Below are 17,184 nucleotides of genomic sequence, written 5' to 3'. Positions count from 1 at the left end.
TGCCTCTCTAACACTCTGCACGTCCCTGCTACCAAGCCTAGAACCATAGAGTTAAGCCTAGAACCGATGCCTCCGCCTCAGACCTCAGGATTCTGTGACTTCTAAGGCCCATTTTTGAGATACAGATGCACATGTTTCATCTGTATACTGACCTGACGAAGATCTGTCAAGATCGAAACGTTGTTTGTTTATTCAATAAAGTAATTATTTACCAAAAGAATGGTGTGCGGGATAATTGCCTTATTGGCCCTGCACCCAATGGTGCGTGTAAATAGGTATGCTCTGAAATTGTATATCTATCTCTGCGCTCTTAATGTTTAATGATGGTGTTTAATTGTGCCGAGCAGGGAGAAAAATGTAGCAGAGCCGAACGCCAAGATAAAATATAATATGCACACTTGTATTCTCATTCTATAATAAATATTGGTAAAATATATTCGTGAGTTATCTGACCGAATACTTCTTTAACTTGTTCTTATTTATCTATGGACATTATTCTTATTTATTTTACTTTATTTATGGAATTGTTTTTGAGCGGTGCCTCCACTCCATTACGCAGCTATGTGTGTCCCTGTCTAGTCTACGCCACGTGAGCACGGAAAGCTGCAACACGATAACTCTGTCATTTCTCGACCGTTTCGGACGCGGGAAGGCTCGCTGGAACTGGCCCGTCCCCCTGGGCGAGTTCCCAGAGGTCTGGATGTTCGGGGACCCCCACGCGGTAACTGTCATTTCTCAAAGATTTCTTCCAAAAATAATCACAGTACAGTACAGAGCACAGCACAGTGCAGTACCTATAACAAAAATTGTATAGTTGCACCGCTCAGTTCACACAGGTGTGATTGTTTTAAATGTATGCCTACAGCAAAAGGCTAAAGCCAACCTGTTGCTCTCTCTCTCTCTCTCTCCCTCCCTCCCTCCCTCTCTCTCTCTCTCTCTGTCTCTCTCTCTCATCCTCTCTCCCCGCCCCCGTCTCGCTCTCTCTCTCTCCTCTCTCCCCGCCCCCCTCTCTCTCTCTCTCTCTCTCTCTCTCTTATATCCTCTGCTTTGCGCTGGAACAGCTAGAAAGCAGCTGAGCTTAACGCTTATTGCTCAGAGAGCTCGTCAGAGGAAAGCATGGCTGAGAAGAAGCGGGTTATCGTCTACGGTGGAAGAGGAGCACTGGGTTCTAAGATTGTTCAGCATTTCAAATCCAAAGGATGGGTGAGTGAGTGTTGATTAGTTGGGTTCAGTAGGCAGCAGGCTACACTACTGCATGCTTTGTTTGTTGCTACTCGAACTTTTATTTTCATGTGTAATTAATTACACTATTACACTGTTTTTACTCAATATAGTGGGTCGCCAGCATCGACATCACTGCAAACGAGGACGCAGATGAAAATGTGCCTGTCAAGTTGTCCGAATGCTTTACGGAGCAGGCGGGACAGGTAGGTACAACTTAGTACAACATGCTGCTCATAAGCTCCCCCAATGTGGCCAGAACTAAGATTTAAACAACTTCTTTAATAAATGAGTGTTAATTGGCTTTTTGATTGATTAGGTTGTATGACAGACCGAGAGTCCATAATAAGTATAGGCTACGAGCATGCAGCTAAAAGTTGGAAAACACTAAATCGTGGTAGGCTTTGCCTATTTTTCTTACATTAACTATTTTAATTATTGCCTGCAGTGAATTCATAGGTTTTTATAAAATAAATAATTTCCCAGTCCATTATAGGGTAGGGTGTCCATGTCCAGCATATTTAAACCTTTGTGGCCTAAAAGCCCAAAACCACTCCAATCGGTCGCCATGCAACTCCTTTGCAACCAAACGGTAAAAACGGGAGTTTCATGGCGACCCATTGGTGTGGTTCTGGGCTTAATAACAAGACGTGTTATCTCTAGGTGACAGCAGATGTGGCCCAGTTGCTAGGGCAACAGAAAGTGGATGCCATCTTGTGTGTGGCTGGAGGCTGGGCCGGAGGAAACTGCAGCTCTAAAGGTCAGAGCAGGATGCACGGCGTTGCAGCATCACTTATTATGTCCTTTTTGCCTTTACATTGAATAATCGAGAAGGATATACGTATCAATGAATCAACTTCAACCCATTTCGGCCTGGCCGAAATGTAATGTCTTTTTTTCTGAAAAACCTCATGTTTCTATATAAGTGGTTCTCAATATTTCATGTCAAGGACCCCCAAAAATATATGATATTGGCCGCTGACCCCCATCTGAAAATGTGTTGTTACAGGGACCACCTCCCAGAAGCAAAGATTTGAGTTAAAAACATTCGCTCTGAAAGAGTATATATTCAAAGCTTTGCACCACATGTTCATGATTTTTCAAAAATAGCAGACCTACAAGCTCGTAGTGTGCCACTCGGTGGCGCGCTATGAGCTTGTAGATCTGCTATTTTTCAATAGCTAAATTATAACATAATGTTTAAAACACCAACAGGGGTTCCCGCCCAAAATGGGTTAAAAAATAGATTTCTTTTAATTATTGACTGAATTGATTTGTCTGACAGTGAGACACATAAACACCTTTTATATTATTTTATACAAAATAGCAAATGCGAGCTTGTAGATCATTGGATAGATGACTTCCGCACACCCGGTTTCATTTTACAGCAGGTGCGTATAGGTCCTGGCAGAGCAGAAAACGTGTAGACTCTTATTTAAATTAAAACTGTTGAACCAGCAAGTGGCGGTGTGCGGGTCTCTCCTCCTCTACGAGCTTGTAGATCAAAAATGTCCCCCAAAAAATATGTTTTATTAGGAATACACTGATATGGAAATCCTTGCCCAATACCGATGTTTAAAATAACAATTTAGCCGACCGCCGATACTGATATCGATAAATGTTTATTTAGCTTTTGTTGTTTTTATTTCCCCCTTTTGTGCCAGAGAAACAAATGCATGTTCAATACAAGAAATAAATGTTCAGAATCTACAGCTTGCAAGTTGCCACAGACTACAGATAACCAACATACCAACATAGCCAATGCAAAATGTAACAGATAAACATCAGCTACTGCCATCAGTTAATGTCGATTGCAGAGTCCGATTATGTGGCCGATACATCACTCATTTTTAGAATTGATTTGTTCGCAATGGAACTTTTAACACCTTTATTTGCATCCATATTATTAAACTGTACTCTTACACTTCACATACGTGTCTGCATTAGACTTCTACAAGAACACAGACATGATGTGGAAGCAGAGTGTGTGGACGTGCACGGTCTCCAGCCATCTAGCTGCTCTCCACCTGAAGCCTGGAGGTCTGTTGACTCTTCCCGGGGCTAAGGCATCCCTCGCCGGCACAAGTGGTAAGGAACAAGCAGATGGACTGATCACGTAGGATCACTGATACGTTCCCCACAACCGTGTTAGTGAGCCCACGCAATGCCAGGCTATTAAAGCAAATTTGTTTAAATGTCACTGGTCAGGATTTATAGCTATTATATCATAATGTGTACAGTACACGGTACATCAGGGGTTCCCAAACCTTTTCATGCCAAGGACCCCCAAATTGACACCAATTAGCCTGCGGACCCACATTTGAAAACATATGCCAAGGACCCCCATAAGAGAAGATATTTACGACCATAGAAGTGATTTTCAAGCATTTTCATTTCAAGGGCCTGAATTAGGCTACCGTCCCCTATTTAATAGCATTTCTAGCTCTGGGACCCCAATGTATATTGTAACTCTGAGAGTGTACAATCTCTGAGTTACAGACCCTAAGGGTCCATTTGGTTCCTAAATATAATTTAGCTGGGGACCCCCTGGAACTCCCTCATGTACCCCTGGGGGTCCCCGGACCCCACTTTGCGAACCACTGTTACATGATATTGGCTAGTACTACTACTAATATCCAATATCCATATGATAACCTTTCTGGGCTTACTGTAATGGAAACCGTGTTAATCCGTTGTCAGCTTCACCCAGCTGATGGCTACTCAGATGGCTTTGATGAGCGCTCGGTTAGGGGTTAGCATAAACCGTAAGTGTCTTGCTCATCATGGGCACGTCAGCACTGTATGGCCGTGGCTGGCTTTGTGCGGGAACGGCAAAGAGGCGGCACCTGTGTGGCCTCCAGTCAACAAAGTAGACTAGATAGGATTGAAGTGGTTAAGTCACGGAGCTGAGCCACTGCAGACACCATCAGCTTTTGATAATTTGACAGACAGCGGCTAGCGGTACATGTCCACTGCCAAACCCACAAACAACATCAGGAGATAGAGATGGTCATAAAACACTGACCAATTGATGCATTGTGGAGTATATGGGTTCATCCTGTGATTTATTCCTCTAATGTTTCCTATTGTCCGGTTCAATAAAGAAACAAGCTTAACAAATACAAAGGCAAGTAGTCTGCCCACTTAATGGTAATAGTCATTGACATAGTCATTAGTGGCATGGGAAACGGTCCAGACAATTAGGAAGAAAACAAGACACAAGACTGATGCTGATGAATCTCTGGTGGTTGTGTAAAGTGGGCCTCCTATAGCCTTGTTCACAGCAACACCCCCAGTGTTGGTTTAACTGAGGACTTTGTGTATAGAGAGAGTAACGGGATCACAGTGCTGAAAAAAGTGTCAACCGATCAGCTTGCATCCTACACGCCGTACCTCAAGAAGAATCCATTGCTACAGTATAACTTAACCCATTTAGACCTGAGGACGATTCTACAAATGTCTTCTAAATCCTGACAGTTTTCTGAAAAACCCATGTCAGTGGTTCTCAAACTATTTCATGTCAAGGAGTCCCAGAATTGTATGTATTTGGCCACCGAACCCCATCTGAAAATATGTTGTTCCAGGGACCCCCCCAGAAGCAAAGATTTGAGTTAAAAACGTTCGCTCTGAAAGAATATATATTCCAATTATTTTGATATATTAACTCGCTGTATTACTAATTAATTGAGACTCACTCTGTCAAAACGCAGACCTCAGTTTATATTCTATATTGCATTCTTGTCCATTGAAGCCATGGGACATAAACCTTCCGATTTGATTCCCTGCTGCACTCAAGCTGCTGTGGAGTGTGGACTCATGTGATGGCCCCATCCCCCCCCCCCCCCTCCCCTCGTAACCAATCTTATCCATGTGACGTGTTTATGTTTTGCACATTTAACACATTCCGGGAAACTCATTGTACTTATGTATTCTGTACACGCCGCATACACAACATAGTGGACAGAACACACAACATACATAGCACATGAGGGGCGAAGTGGGGTGGCGTGGGATAACAGAACAAGGCCAGGCTAACCATGCTGGCTATATGATGTGCTTTAGATCCTACAATACACTGTATAGTACGACAGTTAGTACAATACAAACCCTCTCGCTCAGCAGTCGGCAGCACAGCAGACAATCCCATTGGTTGTGTTGGGGGATGACTCAGCTGTTGTAGTTCACCATATTATCCTAGTCCTCACATGTGGACGCAGACAGGACACGGTGTTGCGATGCTTTGTTCAAATGGAGAGCAGCTGTCGTCAGGGGATTGCAGAGCTCCTACACTCCATGGGTGTACACTAACATTTAGTGATGTTTTGATGTCATGTGAATCTTCACAGTACAAGTAAACACGTGTCTGCTCTGATTAGGGGGGGGGGGATCAAGGCATGTACCGATGAGACATTTTGGCCGATATCGATATCCGATATAATTAATTGCTGTGATGGCCGATATAACCGATGATCGACATGTATTCAAAAACTATAACAATTTTGTCCATTCTGAAAAAAGGCTTATATAAACACTGAATTTAAAAAAAAAACAATGACTCTGTATTCCAAAACTAGGGATGCACCGTTATTGACATGTTGGCTCATATCCTAACATAACTGTATACCAGTAGTTGAACCAGGTTAGGGAACTGGACGTTACATAGAAGTAGGAACACCTGCAACCATTACCAAGACTGATTGTTTTAGAATAGGTGTACATTTATATTTGCATTGAAACATGTTCATTCTTTGTGTGTTTAATTTATTTACCCCAAAAGTCATGTAGACAAATTCTGTTTTAATACCAGGTCACACGAGGCAACGTTAAGAGACAAATATTGAATGAAAAAGCCCTAAATTGTCCCAACAGACATAGTAGAGAAGCACAGGGACAGACGGTGGTATTCTGTACCGATCCCTCCCCCTCTCAGTAGGCTTTGATCAAACATGTTGAGCAAACAACAATGTTGATCTAATGACCAGATCGATGGTCTGCAGTGGAAAGCAGGGGAGGAGTTTGCCTTGACAAACTTAGGGCAACATAGATCGACCGTAAACTGAGTTTTTCTTTTTTTAAATATAACTTTCACATTTACAAAGTTTTGTCATTTAGCTGAGTGACGTAGAGTTAGCGGCCACAACAGCAGAATCAGGCTCATTCATTGTAAACGACAAAGTCAGACTGGAAAAGGAGGATTTGAAAGTTGTGAAGTCAAGTAACGGTTTAACAAACCATGTGAGCCAGTGACCTTGTGACCTATTAGCCTAATATGTATGATGTGGAATTCAGCTTGAACCCCAGGAGGTGTCTCAAACGTCTAGCCTATTGCACGTGAGCCGCGTTACAACAACATTTTGTGGTAGTACAGGTTGTTAATCACATTTATTTGAAGTGTTTTTATTTATTTTCAAAGTGGACAGTCAGTTGGTAATGATTGAATTTAGCCTGATTATCAGACTCTGAAGCTTCCTGAAGCCGTTCACTCAGTGGAGTGGGCGGGGTTTATGGGCTGGAAACCAGGCTATAATGAATTAGTATGATAATGGAAAATAACCCTCTTTTCCTCTTTACCCTGAATATTAACCCATTTTGACCTGAGATCAGATTCTAAAAATGTCTTCTACATCCTGACAGTTTTCTGAAAAAGCTATGTTTCTATGTCAGTCGTTCTTCGATTTTTCAAAAAATAGCAGACCTACAAGCTCGTAGCGCGCCACTCGGTGGCGCGCTATGAGCTTGTAGATCTGCTATTTTTCAATAGCTAAAGCACAACATAATGCTAACACCAAAAGGGGTTCCCGCCCAAAATGGGTTTTAAGCAACTAGTCGACTATTCAACTAGTCGACTAGTAAATCCACTAGTCGACCTTGTTGGTCGACTAGTTGACTAGTTGATAAGAAAAACAAAATAATAATAATCCCGATTTTGTAGGCCTCAAGATCAGGTAGATTATAGTTATAGTCACCAATGTACAAAAAAACATAATAGGTAGTTAAATAACTAGTCGACTAGTAAACTAGGCAACTAGTCAACTAGTAAAAATGACTAGAAGTGAATGTCCTACAGTATAGTTGTCCATACTGATATGCTGAGTCTGACTGATTGCTGGCTGACACACTGACTGCATATAAATGATAGAAATAAGGATGGGACGATAATCGTGATCATTATCATTTAGCAGGATCAAAAAAAAATAACGCTCACAATAATCGTATCACAGAGATTTGAATTTATCGTGAAATTGCCCTTTGTCATACTAGAATGAATTAGCTTTTTTGAGCTGCAATTTCAGTACTTACTGTACTTAGATGAAATGGACCTGTACAGAATGCATTTGGTACACTCAATATAGCAGATCTACAAGCTCACAACGATCTACATGCGTTGCATGTAGATCGGCTATGTTTGGCGAACGTCCCCCCCCCCATCATTCCTTCCTTCCACTTCACAGATTTTATGTTAAAAACAAAAAACAATTGAGGAGGGACAATCCAAAAATAATTGTTTGAATGCTTTCAAACAGCTTTTGTTTAGACAAATTAACAATGTGCACGTTTGCATGTATGTCTTTGCATGTATAGGCCTATATTTGTACAGTATGTGCGTGCATGAGTTTTCAGTTTCCATCTTTATTGATGTATTTATTTATCAGAGACCAGTCCACACACCTGCCTGTGCTCAGGTGATTATGATGCGACCCCTTCTCATTCTCTATACGTGTATATTTGACTTGATCACATGCTTACCGTTGCTGCCAGAAGAAGAGTTTTTGTGCTCTGTAGTGTAGTCTGTAAGATTTTAAGCCAATTGTTGGTTTGCCTAAATAAAAGTTCTAAAAATGTGCTGTTTGGAGGCATTCAAACTATTTTGCATTGTACAGTGCAAAATAATATTCAATTGGGGTTTTTTTGCCTTGGATTTTTGCCCCTTGGGAACCCTAGCAACAAAATGGAAAAAAAAAACACACCACCCCTTTCTCCCATTGGTCAATTCTTCAAAGGTCGCTTGGTATGTCCGTCATGTGATTGGCGTAGGGGGTGGGAGAAAATCTTTGCATTCTTTTAAAACCCTGTTTAAATGGAAAATGGCCACTTATTGATTCCAGATGCTTTTTTAAGTACAAAGCATTCACACAATTAAGCCAAGCCTGGGGCTCTGGAATAAGTCGGTGTCACGGTGTGTAAACCATAGACAAACACTGCATACAACAGATCAAGCAGCAGGTCGGTTTTAACCCTAGCTAATTAATCAGAGCTAATCTAATGTAATCTACTACGTACACTTCTAATCTGATCAACATTTGTTATCTAATATCCTACTTTAATCCATTTCAACCTGGAACACCTACAGTATTTGTTGTTTCAACACCTCCTTGTGTAGTTGTTGCTATATACGGTATATACTGTAGCAACATTATTATTATTTATTTTTTTACGCTTTTGAGGTTTTTCAGAAAACTTTGATTTAGAAGTTGTTTTTAAAATCGGCCTCAGGTCTAAATGGACTAAGAACTTGGTTCTCAAAGTGGGGTCCGGGACCCCCAGGGGTCCTTGGGGGAGTACAAGGGGGTCCCCAGCTAAATTAGTTAATATACAATCATGTGACAAGAGTATTGTCTGCTATCTAGTGTAGTCTGTAACAGGTACGGTCGCCCCTTTTCCATCTCGCCCCACTACTCTACCTAGCTGTAAATAACAAACATAATTCAAGTTGGTGATTATATAAAAGGTATTATCATATTCATTTATCATTGTTAAGTTCACTCTGTATATCCACAGGCATAATAGCATGATGATGCCATTACAAAACATGGGCTACATAGAAGTATTTAATACAAACGAAATTAACTGCTAGAAGGTCCTAAATTAACTTAATTAAGCAGTCACTGTCGCTTGTTGGTCTTTCTAAATTTTTAGTATAGTATAGAGATCAACTACTATACAATCAAATAAATCTGTATACAAGATAATTTCAGAGAGGGAGGGAAATACTAAATTAACTGTTAACTACATTTAAAAAAAATGCGGGGGCGAGTTGGTAAAGGGGCGAGTGGTTTGGTATTTGTGTAGTCTACTGCCTGGATGGATGGATGTTCTTTTTTTTTTTTTTTTAAAAGATTTGTTTTGTTTTTGCTCTCGCCTTTTTTTCTTTTTGAGTGGTGTAAACCACTCCTACAACTGGCTTTGTTAGTCTGTGCAGAAAAAATGAGCATGGTTGCTATGTTCACCCTGTTCACCCGGGTGTGATTTCATTACGTCAGACATGATTTCATTACGTCAGACAGGCTATATAAGACCCTACACCACTCAGTTCACACGGGTGTGATTTGTTTTATTGATAGAGGGATAGATGAAAGTAGGCTGACAGGAAATGGGGAGAGAGTGAAGGCTGTCGGGATCGGGAGTCGAACCCGCGGCACACTGCCAGACTGGATGTTCTGTAATATCTTGTTGCACTGTCTGGTTCCTGTAAAGCCATTAAAACTGGGAAATCTGTGTCATTTTAGATGTCTTTGGATATATATTTGAAATCATTAAGATTTGTGCAAATCAATTTTATTTTAAGCAAACTCAAATCCCTGGGATCCCTGGAACAAAATATTTTTAGATGGGGGAGTTGATGGCCAAATACATATCATTTTGGGGGTCCTTGACATGAAAAAGTTTGAGAACCACTGAAAACATAGGTTTTTCAGAAAACCTTTAGTATTTAGAAGACATTCTTTGTAGGCCTCAGGTCTTAATGGGCTGCAGGTACAGTACTCTGTTGGTTACATGTTTAAACATTGGAGCTGTCACTAAAACAAACTCCTTGTTGTGAACCTGCTTTTGGAAATAAAGAGTTGCTTCCCGATTCTGATTCAAAGTCAAATAAAGGGCACAGATAGAGATAACATACAAACAATTAATTAATGATTAGCGATTCATATTCTACAAGATGTTGTTTTGTTTTGTTGTCTTGTTCAAGCCATCATACATACAGTGAAATAGTGTGGAGAGAAAGGCCAGTCAGCAAATCTTTTGTCTTTAGTCACCTCTCTCCACAGTCCCCCACCCCTGTGACCCATTCTAAAGCGGTCATTATTCACATTCACTAATGTTGCAAATGCATGTTGTCCACGGCTGTGTGTGTGTGAATGATGCTCACTGTTGTTTTCTGTCCCTTTTTGGAAGGCGAGCTTCCCTCGGAAAACGATAACATCTGACATTGTATGTTTGCGTTGTGTCTTTGTCTCCCTTAGGCATGGTGGGCTATGGCATGGCTAAAGCTGCTGTGCATCAGCTGTGTCAGAGTCTAGCTGGAGACGACGGTGGGCTTCCCTCTGGGGCTACCGCTGTGGCCATACTGCCGTGAGTACTGCTTGCAGCGCATGCCACGCAGCATTTAGGTCTGCATAACTGCTTCTGATCCAGAGCACTATTCTAATCATGCTTTATTGTCTAAGAGTAGTTGGGGTGGCTCAGCAATTATACAACAGGTCGTTTCGAGGAAGCAATCTGATTGGTTGAAACAGCCTTCTAGCCGTGGTTCAAACGAGCACCACTCCACACCTAATCGAAACAAAGAATTCAGCTGCTCTGTTCTCCCAGAGCGCAGCAAACTCGGTGGCTAGGCTAGCTAGTTTCTTGGGACATTTGTGGTCGGGTTAGTGACTACATCTGTCATTAAAAAAATATGTTTTTTCAGCGATTTTCTTAGTTTTAAGGGTAACTGTTGTGCGGCTCGTTCCTGCAGCATCGCAGGCGTGCATTAATGGCGTTAAACCACCCCCTCTCGTGTAATATTGCTTAAATCTCACTTTCAACATAATGCAAATTGCAACATGTTCATAAAGAAATAAATGTGCATGCGCGTGCATGCGTCACGCATGTAACAGAGCTATATGTCCCAACAGCCTGGAGGGATGCGACGTTCCGATCAGAAACGTACAGCTTTCCGTTTCAGACTTCAAACTTCAAAACAAAATTGCAGAAATAGCCATTGCACCAGGTCTTTAATACTAGACAGCCACAACAAGTCAAATAATGGCACATTTTGGTTATGGGCTATGGCTTGTTCACTTTAGCCATGTTCTCTCTAACATAGCAACCAATAGTAAAGTGTGCAAAGATCAAAACCACAGCGCTTTAATATCGGATGCAACACGTGTCCCTATAGAATAGATTAAACGATCATGTATAATATAAAACGTACATACTGGTTAAGAAATACATATAGAAGAGTTAGAAGAGGAATATGGAATCTGTGTTTCTTTCACGTGGCCTTATTGATTGGTTCACATTATGTAGACCGGTATTTCTGCATTGTCATCGTGAGAAGCTAGTTCTGGAGTATTTTGGGGGGGGGGGAGTGTATTTTCCAGCGCTCTACCCGGTCATGTATCTAGCAATCATGCAGAGGCTGAATGAAGTCCACCCCTCCAGCTAGCTGTCACATCTGGTCAGCATTAGCCCATGACTTGCATTTCTGCAACAGCAAACCCAGAGCAGAGCAGTAGTGTGCGTGCGTGCGTGCGCGACCGCGCGCGTGTGTGTGTTTGTTTGACTGTGTGTGCATGCATTACAAAGCCTACTTAACATGATGTTTTTACTGTTTACGTGTAAAATACTTTTCTTCTTGATGCTTTTTATTGTCCATCAAGCTTCTTCAAGCCGACAATGTATTCGCAAAATTCTAATCATGAATGTCTGAGTAAAAAAACAACAACACACAGTTGAGTGTGTGTTACTGTATATAAATATGTTTTTATTTGAATATGCAAGGTGCCTTTTACACAGTGTGAAATGCTGCAGTCTGGTACTGTAGCTGCTCCTCTCCTCTCCTCTCCTCTCCTCTCCTCTCCTCTCCTCTCCTCTCCTCTCCTCTCCTCTCCTCTCCTCTCCTCTCCTCTCCTCTCCTCTCCTCTCCTCTCCTCTCCTCTCCTCTCCTCTCCTCTCCTCTCCTCTCCTCTCCTCTCCTCTCCTCTCCTCTCCTCCCTGATTATCATCTGGTTTCATTTTGACAGGGTTACCTTGGATACGCCGATGAACAGGAAATTCATGCCTGACGCAGACTTTGGTTCTTGGACCCCATTGGAGTACATCGTGGAGTGAGTGTTGATGATGTCATCGCCGTTACACACACACACACACACACACACACACACTGTCTGTGTTTCAGAATGTTTCAGTTCTGTCCAGGGCTGAGCGTTCATATTTTGAGTATTTTGAGTTAGAACATGGCTGACCAATTTCAGTGGCCTTGTAACACCATGCTGTAACACCACCCTGTAACACCATGCTGTAACACCACCCTGTAACACCATGCTGTAACACCACCCTGTAACACCATGCTCGGCAGGTTTTATATCGGACAGTGGCCTTGTAACACCATGCTCGGCAGGTTTTATATCGCACAGTGCCTACATATCATCTGATCAGAATAACGGCTGATCACACCTTCTGCTCACTAGGATTATGAATTATTCTAACACATTCTGGGCGGGAACCCCTTTTGGTGTTTTAAGCATTATGTTATGCTTTAGCTATTGAAAAATAGCAGATCTACAAGCTCGTAGCGCGGCACCGAGTGGCGCGCTATGAGCTTGTAGGTCTGCTATTTTTGAAAAATCGTGAAAATGCGGCACAAATCTTTGAATGTATATTCTTTTTTTTGGGCGGGAACCCCTTTTGGTGTTTTAACTAAGCATTATGTTATGCTTTAGCTATTGAAAAATAAGAGATCTACAAGCTCATAGCGCGGCACCGAGTGGCGCGCTATGAACTTGTAGGTCTGCTATTTTTTTAAATCGTGAAAATGCGGCCTAAATATTTGAATATATATTCTTTCAGAGCGAACGTTTTTAACTCAAATCTTTGCTTCTGGGGGGTTCCCTGGAACAACATATTTTCAGATGGGGGTCGGCGACCAATTACATATCATTTTTGGGGTCCATGACATGAAATATTGAGCACGTATTTCAGAAAACTGTCAGAATTTAGAAGACATTTTTAAAAATGTCCTAAATGGGTTAATATGTGACTAAAAACATAATATACAGGGGAGTGAAATGTCACTATTTCACCACTAGATGGCAAAATTGATCCACACAGAATGCTGGGTTTGTCTCCATCTCCCCTACTGTATATGTTCAGTTTTAAGAACGCAAGTGATCTGCTTATCTATTGTTACTTGTTACTACACACTGATGATATTAATTTGACTATGTTATCCGCTTAACCCGTTTAGGCCTGACGTCGACATTTTTAAAATGTCTTCTAAATGATGAAAAATTTCGGAAAAACCTCATGTTTCTGTATCAGTGGTGCTCAATATTTCTTGTCAAGGACCGCAAGAATTATATGTATTTGGCCACAGACCCCCATCTGAAAATATGATGTTCCAGGAACCCCTCAGAAGCAAAGATTTGAGTTGAAAAAGTTCACTCTGAAAGAATATAGGCTACATTCAAAGATTTGAGCCACATTTTCAAGATTTTTCAAAAATAGCAGATCTACAAGCTCGCTATGAGCTTGTACATCTGCTATTTTTAAACAGCTAAAGTATAACATAATGCTTAAAACACCAAAAGGGGTTCCCGCCCAAAATGGGTTAAATTATACATTGTGGCTTTGCTGACAATGCACGACACAAAACAACACCAATTTCCAACCGGATTAGGAGCCAGCAGCGATCATAATATAAAGACAAATAGGAACAATTAATCAATTAGCCTATACGATTAAATAATCACTTCCATTCAGAACAGAGGCTGTCCTGCTTTGGAAACAACAAAGTGACAATATCGGGGCTACATCATGTTAAAAAAATAATTACAAAAATAGAATTTGTTGTGTCAGGAGATATCGTGTTCTCTGGATTTCCCTGACTGATTAAAATTAGAAACGGCAAACGTGGGAGTCTGAATTAATGCCAGACTAGAGTAAGCTGCTGGCACATCGAGACATACAGAACAGACTCCCTGTTGACTTCCATTCAGTTTAGAAACCAGAGCTCTCTCTGTGCGTGCGTGTGTGCGTGCACGCGTGCGGGGAGGGGAGGGGGGGATTTGATTAGAGATCTGATCCAGTGTGATAATCCCTGAGAAAAGAGATGAATGCCTGGAAAACAATCTGGAGGGAGTTCTTGTCTCTTTATGACGAGATAAGGTGGAGTGACGTGTTGGAAGAAGGGTATAATGTTTCTTTAAAAAAAAGAAGAAAAAAAAAACATATCTTGGATCTACTTTTAATTATTTAACATTTTATTTGTTTTTTTTACTCTCTCTCGCTCCAAGGATGTTCTTCGGCTGGGCTTGTGGGGCGAACCGGCCCGCCTCCGGCAGCCTGATGCAGCTCTTGACCTCTGGAGGAGAGACCGAATCTGTAGCCACACAGTAAACAACACACACACACCTCTGTGGAGATGATGGGAGGTGGAGAGAGAGAGAGAGAGAGAGAGAGAGAGAGAGAAGGCGGGGGTGAGGGAAACAGAGAAGGAGAGACGGAGGCAGGGTAGAGAGAAAAGGAGAGTGAACAAGGAGATATTGAAGAGGAGCGGTAGGTAGGAGGGAAGCAGGTTGAGATGGTATTTTAAGGCAAATTTTACACTTTGTTGAACGACAGTGTCGTGTGACAAGAACAACGTGTCGGCAACAGAAGATTTGCTGTATAACATGGTCATTCGACTAAGTGTTTATAGCCTAGAGGGTGAGACGGGGTGGCAGAGAATGGGGACGCAGGTCCTTACAAATACGCTGCCTCACAGTGCCATCTAGCTGTGGTTTACAATAGCTGTTCAAATTTCTTCTTTTTTTTAGCTTTTTAACTTCAACATTACAGACACACTCGTCAAGCCAGCCCTAATTGGGGTGATTTCATGTTTATTTTTCTTTTATATGAATGAAACACGGAATAAAATTTGTTTTTGTTCGGTTGTGACATTTCATTGTTTGAGTGTGGTGGGAAGCCTTAATACACATCAAACCCACCTTGAATAAAAAAACAAACACACATTTGAACAACATTGTGCCTGTAGTTTTCCATATGTACAGAAATAGTACCTGACGTATGTAAACATGTGTCTGTGTAATTGTATGTTTGTATAGAGCACCGAAGTCTGATGTCAATATCGGTAGAGGGCCGCAAATCCACGGGTTCATGTACTTTTTATTTGCATTGTAATCTCCATAGGGGGATTTTTAGACCGCCTCATATAAGAACTGTGTTTGAAAAATAAACATGTTAATGTCATCCCGGCCGTTACTCTCACATGGATATGAAGAATCAACTGACTGAGGGAAAACGCTATTGTTACTACTACTAAATTAGTTACATTTTCGCTAGAAACAGACTGTATCATATACGAGTGACTGACCGTCGTAAACAATACAGTGACACCTCCCTGACAATAACGTCCGAGACAGCTTGTTTATTTTTGGGACCACAATGCTTATATGAAACGATTTAAAGATGAGCCCATGTTATTCTCCATAGAGAAATTACTTCCGTGAACCAGGCAGAACCAGGGGATGAGCGAGTGACGTCAGGATTCAGCAGTGGAGCCCACATCATGTTGTCTCAGTGAGTCAGCCCCCCTATCCACAAGGAGGAGCAGTGCCCCAAAGCAAAAGGAAGTGAGCCCAGTGTCCATGACATCAGAGACACTGGGCCCAGCAGTGGAGCCAAAGATGGTTTATGTATGAAGATGGGCCAACTTCATTGGAGCCACTAGAGGCGAAATGGTACACAAAGCCTACAAATGGTCTCCTAAATATAGTAGGCGTGGTTTGCTTCTCCCCGACCTCCACCCTCCCCCCTGACAACAACACTGTTTCCACACTCAGTCTAGTAGGTGGCGGTAATGCACCATTTAGGTTTGCCAACCGCCATGAAACCCGATAGAAGAAGACAACAACACTGACAAGTCATTTAACAAAGTACATTGAAAACAACTGACAAGGTGTACTTTTGAAATAGTCGTTTTAGTTTCTCGAAGTCCTCCAACAATATAAATTCATGATTTGGATCTATCTCATTAAAAAGTCTCTCCCTAATAGAGTTGTAGAATGGACAATAAAAAACGAAATGCTTTTCATTTTCAATTTCCTTTAGATCACACAGACTACATAATCTATCCTCCTCAACCGTGCCTACATATCTGCCTGTCTCAATATGCAAACCAAGTATGCCAGCTCTAATTTGGGCACATAAGGATAATTTCTAATCGTTTTATGTCCATTCATTTTACATTATAATATTCACATATTATCATCTTAAATATGGGGTCAGAGCCCCCTATGTGTTGTCCGTGAAATTGCAGATGGACAGAGAGAGGCTTCCAGACTCATCTCAAATCTCGCGAGAGTTTGTTGCTGGGATAAAGAAATGTCATTAACAAAGTAGATTTTCTCCTGATTTGTCTCGCTAAAAGAAGCCATTTTACTATGAATATCTTGTAAATATTGTGTGCCTTGTGATGATTTGGTCCAGTATTTAGTTCAGTGACCATGGAGTTAAGGAATGGTTCAGAAGCTGTGTTCACGTTCATTCTCCCATTGGAAATGAATAGACTCCAACATTCTTCCTGTCTCCTAATAATGTTACCGCCCACCTCACGCAGATACAGGAAGTAAAGCAAAGTTGGCCTCTCTTGCTAATTCTCCTCTTGGGTGGAGCCCAGTGTCTCTGATGTCATGGACACTGGGCTCACTTCCTTCCTGGACTAGAATTCCCATAATGCTTTGGGGCACTGCTCCTCCTTTTAAAGGTGGGTACTCGGGGACCCACGGAGCGCGGGTCCCCCTGGAAGTGCTCCCCGGAGTTCGTTGGTAGTGCATGGCCGGGGGGGCTGACTCACTGAGACAACATGTAGTCCAGGAAGTAAGTGAGCCCAGTGTCCATGACATCAGAGACACTGGGCTCACTGCTAAAATCTAAAATATCTAAAACCACATATTACACCCATAAAGACCTCCAGGAAAG

General features: G+C 41.8%; 1 protein-coding gene across 1 annotated transcript; it reads left to right on the top strand.

Moving 5' to 3' along the window:
* The first annotated feature begins 1,076 nt into the window (after nucleotides 1-1,076).
* Nucleotides 1,077-15,512, top strand: LOC306922720 (dihydropteridine reductase-like). Its single transcript, XM_079500517.1, has 7 exons — nucleotides 1,077-1,203; nucleotides 1,335-1,427; nucleotides 1,885-1,981; nucleotides 3,169-3,309; nucleotides 10,464-10,572; nucleotides 12,228-12,311; nucleotides 14,499-15,512. Exons 1-7 carry the CDS (start codon nucleotides 1,117-1,119, stop codon nucleotides 14,599-14,601), a joined length of 714 nt encoding a protein of 237 aa, XP_079356643.1. The 5' UTR covers nucleotides 1,077-1,116; the 3' UTR covers nucleotides 14,602-15,512.
* The last annotated feature ends 1,672 nt before the right edge of the window (nucleotides 15,513-17,184 follow it).

This window comes from Electrona antarctica, assembly GCF_951216825.1.
Source record: "Electrona antarctica genome assembly, chromosome: 1".
NCBI lineage: Eukaryota > Metazoa > Chordata > Actinopteri > Myctophiformes > Myctophidae > Electrona > Electrona antarctica.
The sequence above is the reverse complement of the archived record's forward strand: the minus strand, read 5'-3'. Positions and strand labels throughout refer to the sequence as shown.

Excerpts from the sequence above, each read along its gene's own strand:
- LOC306922720 (XM_079500517.1), top strand. The coding sequence starts at position 1,117 with ATGGCTGAGAAGAAGCGGGTTATCGTCTACGGTGGAAGAGGAGCACTG. Across the intron at positions 3,310-10,463 it reads ATCCCTCGCCGGCACAAGTG|GCATGGTGGGCTATGGCATG; the intron begins GTAAGGAACAAG and ends TGTCTCCCTTAG. Across the intron at positions 10,573-12,227 it reads ACCGCTGTGGCCATACTGCC|GGTTACCTTGGATACGCCGA; the intron begins GTGAGTACTGCT and ends TCATTTTGACAG.